At 41.6% G+C, this 4,953-nt stretch overlaps 1 protein-coding gene across 1 annotated transcript; it reads left to right on the top strand.

Annotated features, from left to right (window-relative positions):
* The first annotated feature begins 1,934 nt into the window (after positions 1 to 1,934).
* LOC104966108 (tumor protein 63-like) lies at positions 1,935 to 3,838 on the top strand. The gene is made up of 4 exons (XM_010795245.1): positions 1,935 to 2,133; positions 2,498 to 2,613; positions 3,454 to 3,563; positions 3,645 to 3,838. The coding sequence occupies exons 1-4, from the start codon at positions 2,049 to 2,051 to the stop codon at positions 3,799 to 3,801; spliced, it is 468 nt and encodes a 155-aa protein (XP_010793547.1). The 5' UTR covers positions 1,935 to 2,048; the 3' UTR covers positions 3,802 to 3,838.
* The last annotated feature ends 1,115 nt before the right edge of the window (positions 3,839 to 4,953 follow it).

Genomic DNA, 4,953 nt, shown 5'->3' with positions numbered 1-4,953 from the left:
TGGCAAGTAAGGAAAAATACTGCTTCATTCATTCACCAGATTTGTTTGTTTTTTTTATTTCGTTGCTATATTTTGTATCTCTTATTTATGTTTTTTCATCCTCAACAAGATATATTGAAAGTATCTACCAGGAGTTTTGCTTAAAAATCACGATGTTTAATACTCATACTTACAAAACGTAACACTTAAGTCATATTTGGTGGAAAGACTTACCTTATTAGTGACCGTTTGCTTAAAATGGCAGGTTTACAGTAACCACGTCATAGCATGTTCGTTGTTCGGTGAATCTCAAAGTGTTCTTTCCGGTCCTCTTTATGTGAAACATTCTTGTTTTTCAAATGGCTCATCACATCTATTAAGGTAACTAGGGCTGTCCCGAATACCATTTTTGGGGGGCGTAGTGATCAGCAGCGACCGCTTCAACACGTGTATTTTCGCTGTATTCACGGCTCATTTTTGTTTATTCTACAGTATGTTGTTTTATAGTTATTTGTTAATATGACCCCAATTTGTGTTCTTTGAAATGAAAAGGATATCGTATTGTATTTGTTACTTTCGTTGCAGTTGTATATGTCTTAAGTGTAATTTGGCTTGGCTTCCTATTTTGTATGGACATGCTTTTATTTTGAAGGAGGGTTAGCGCTTTTGACAGGAAGTTGTTGTTGCTATGGGAACGACATGACGGAGATTATTGGAGAAAAATATCTACATATAACGACGGAGAAAGTAAACGATAACGTTTATGGTTAAGTGTTAGCAGCCCCCGAAGAGGATCAAGCTCTTACGTTGATATTGGAGATTTCAATAAATTGAATTCGAAGAAAAGAACGGGGGAAAAATAAACAAAACGAATATCCGAAACGAAATTGAAACCCGAATAGTACTCCAACGAACGAATATTCGGATATTCGGGTACAGCCCTAATAGGTACCAGGGATCAACATATTTCACAACTCCTGGCTTACAGACTTTTCAATGTAGGTCATTTTACCACAGTTTGGTCCCAGACAGATCTTTCTAGACCTTCTTCGTTCCTGCACAGAGTAAAGCTGAGTTAAGTTGAAGGAGGAAGCCCTGCTCTGGATGATGAGGGGCCATCAGATGCTTTTAGCCCCCCTCACCCGTGAAGATGAAAGAGGCCATGCTTGGAGTTTAATTGCTCCTGGAGGGGTCCGTTTTTTATGGCGCTCCTCCACGGAAGTCCCAGAGGCTCTCGTGAGATCTTTGAGGTTTCCCCACACACACTCTCAGCTCCAGAACCTGTGTGTGTTTATTTAACTCATAATCACAGTCTTGTCTTTAACGCTTTTTATGCTTCGGGGAAAACAGAAGTCGCGGTGCTGCCAACAGGTGTTCGATAAAATTCACACATTTTTGGAAGCTTTCAAATTGCTTCAACTTTTTCGATTAAATTGCATTGTTTTTGTTAATGGGTTAGATTTTTGACAGATTTTGCTATGAAGTAATTTTCCATCTTCAGTCCGTTGGCACTAGGACACATTGCACAGTCTCACTAATCACACCAACAACTATACAAGCAGTTCAACGCATGGAACAACATATAAATACCAGCACACGTATTAGTATAACTATACAATTAAAATGCATTTCAACAAAAAAAGACTTTTGTGTAAAAAAATCTACTGGGTGTATTACATGAAAGTGGAAATTAGACTTTATTTGGTAATGATAAAATATATAAATATGTGGACTATATATGGATATATGTGCCATAAACATATGTAAGTGAAGACACTCCTCTGAGCTCACGAGTACAATGATGGTGATTCGTTGATTTCATATAAAACGTATTTAAGGCTTATTTAAAAATATATAATCATAATAAAAACATTCAGACAAAGAGTCAGACACAAAACAACAAATAAACTACGATATAAAAAAATGTTTTCAGCACAGTCTTATCCTCTTGTTTTCTCTGTTCGCAGTACTCAACAGAGCTGAAGAAGTTGTACTGTCAGATCGCCAAGACGTGTCCGATCCAGATCAAAGTGCTGACCAACCCCCCGCAGGGCGCCGTCATCAGAGCCATGCCCGTCTACAAGAAGGCGGAGCACGTGACGGAGGTCGTGAAGCGCTGCCCCAACCACGAGCTCAGCCGCGAGTTCAACGACGGTCAGTGCACTTTGATTTATTAAACGTTATCCCTCATGTGTCACTTCAGTTAACATCCTCAGTGGAAGAAAATCCAAATGAACCCTCAGTGAAAGTAAGAAGCACAAGGTCTACAAATACTCTACTACTATTACAAGTGACAGTCCTGAATCATGATGTTTCAGAAAAATGAACTTGAATGTACTTTTTCAAGTAGTTTTACTTATGTGAGAATTTAGATGTTATGCTTTTGTATACTTGTACCATACCATGACGTCTAATGAGTACTTTCCTTCTGATGCAAGTACCTCAAATTGTTATAAGGTATATAAAGTTATATACTTAGTGTTTTCTGTTTTAATGACGCTGCCCCGTGTTTCTCCAGGTCAGATCGCTCCTCCCAGCCACCTGATCCGGGTGGAGGGGAACAACCACGCTCAGTACCTGGAGGACTCCATCACCGGGAGGCAGAGCGTGTTTGTCCCATACGAACCTCCACAGGTGAGCGTCTCCCATTCTGCAGACAGGCACCTGAACGCACCGCCAGCCACACTTCACCACCTCGCATAGATATCGGGTGTTTCTCAATGTCGAGGACGCTTGCTTGGTAGCACACGCCTTCCGAGTCACTTCCTTCAGAAGCGAGGCAAGCATCCTTCCTGGCATTCGGAAAACAAAGAGTGGAACAGGCGAGCAAGTGTGCGTCATATGAGAGGGCCCGCCTTACATTTTCCGCCACAGATTTGGGGAAATTGTTCTGTGCGCAAAGCATTGTGGGGATTTTACTACTACACATGTGCAGCCTCGAAATTTCTCGCTATGAAGTACGCTGGGCTCGGTAGATTTCCAAGTATGCTGGACATTGGAACAGTCCTTCGGCGGCACTCGATGACGTAGAATGCTTGAAATAGTGGCTCTGGAGCATCCTTACTCGACATTGAGAAACACCCATAGACTCCACGTGAACTCAGACCTAAAGCCCCTCCATATGAGCATGCTTCATCTCAATGCAGCTGCACAGAGAAAACATGTTTGACATTTTATTTTCTTCATTTGGGTTCTTGTCATTCAAGGTATGGGGAAAAAACATCCTTTCACTTATTATAAGTAAATATAAATATGCGATTTAAAACGTGACAAATTGCTGGGAAGACACACGTACAATATATAAGAATTAAAATATGCAGAGCTGTGCATTTTTAGAGCTAGAAATAAAAGGCAAACACTACTAGAACTGCCTTCACACACTTAGATGTGCATGTTTAGTGGTTTCTATGCAGGAAAAGCCTCTGAATAACTTAAAAACAACAACTCACCCTCCGTGTTGTTCTCCTCTCTCAGGTGGGCACAGAATTCACCACAATTTTGTACAACTTCATGTGCAACTCGAGCTGCGTGGGGGGGATGAACCGACGCCCGATCCTCATCATCGTGACTCTGGAGACCCGAGAGTAAGACACGCTCACAGACAGCCTCAGGTTCCTGCAGGTAACCGTCTGCTCCGTGTCTCACCTGCTGTGTTTCCCTCTCAGTGGTCAGGTGTTAGGCCGCCGCTGCTTCGAGGCCCGGATCTGCGCCTGCCCGGGTCGAGACAGGAAGGCGGACGAGGACAGCATCCGCAAGCAGCACGTGACGGACGGCTCCAAGAGCGGAGACGGTACGACGCTTTATGATATATTAGAACATTAGGACAATATTAGAAAACTCGCACCGGCTTGATCTTCAACCTCAGGATCCATGTATCTGTGATCCTCTCCAGAATGGAAGTAGTCATCACATACAGAGCATCAACTAGTTCCCTGAACAAGCTGTCTTTCACATGCTGATATGCCTAAGAGAGGGAGGTTACACAGCTCACAAATGAGATGGGGAATACCAGTTCTCTAATAATCACATCCTGTCATGAAACGCAACAAAACTTACTTTTTTCTAAAATGTTGGTTTTTGGACCTTTATGTCTCAAATTTCTGACTTTCTTCCTCAAAACTCAACAATTCTGACTTTTGACTAAAGAAAATCTCAATTTCGTGAACTTTTACTTCAAACTCTAATCTGACTTTTTCTCAAAATCTCTAAAATTTTTTTTTTTTTCTGCTTTTTACGCAAAATCAAAAATTCCTGTTTTTCTCTAATTTTCTTCAAATCAAAAATTCTGACTATTTTTTCAAACATTTCTAAAATAGTTATTCATCACATACAGGCCTTCACTAGTTCCAGAACGAGTGTCCTCACATGCTGATATCCAAGAGATGGGAGGTTACACAGTCACAGATGGAGGAATAGAAAAGCCGAGTATTTCAAGCTGTTTACTTCAGATTGCTCCAGGATTCAGAAATGAGCTATGCTTTGTTACACATTTACAATTCATTGCATTTAGCTGACGCTTTTTATTCAAAGCGCTTACAATAAGTTGCATTCGCCCATAGATACAACCTTTAAAAGAAACAAGGAATCATATAAGTACATCAGTTCATGAGAGCCAAAACATTTCAGAAGTGCTTACAACTTGGCATTTAAAAAGCCAGCCCCTTTATTAAGTTAAAGTGACTTTGTAGTTAAATTTTTTATCGCTCGAAGTGGGGTCAAAAGAGATTGGAGTTTTCAGTCATTCGTCGGAAGGATGGTAACTATCTGCTGTCCTGATTTCAATGGGGAAAGCTCCATTCCCACCTTTGGAGCCAGGAATAGCAAAACCCACGTGTTTTTGCTGACGGACATTGTGGTCCCCCCCGCAGTGCGGGTTCAGCGAGCTGTTTGGCTGCACTGCAGGGGCGGAGTGACGTTGCTGGGGCTGTTACGGTTAACATGTTCGCTGGACGGGTAGGAAGGGCCAGGTCAGTC

The sequence above is a fragment of the Notothenia coriiceps genome, unplaced genomic scaffold (genome assembly GCF_000735185.1).
Source record: "Notothenia coriiceps isolate Sejong01 unplaced genomic scaffold, NC01 NC01_scaffold00037246, whole genome shotgun sequence".
Lineage (NCBI taxonomy): Eukaryota > Metazoa > Chordata > Actinopteri > Perciformes > Nototheniidae > Notothenia > Notothenia coriiceps.
Note: the sequence above shows the minus strand (reverse complement) of the source record. Positions and strands in the feature narration are given on the sequence as shown.

Bases quoted from the DNA above. Each gene is read 5' to 3' on its own strand.
- LOC104966108 (XM_010795245.1), top strand. From the start codon at position 2,049: ATGCCCGTCTACAAGAAGGCGGAGCACGTGACGGAGGTCGTGAAGCGC. The intron at 2,614-3,453 runs GTGAGCGTCTCC...CTCCTCTCTCAG, and splicing joins TCCCATACGAACCTCCACAG to GTGGGCACAGAATTCACCAC. The intron at 3,564-3,644 runs GTAAGACACGCT...TTTCCCTCTCAG, and splicing joins GTGACTCTGGAGACCCGAGA to TGGTCAGGTGTTAGGCCGCC.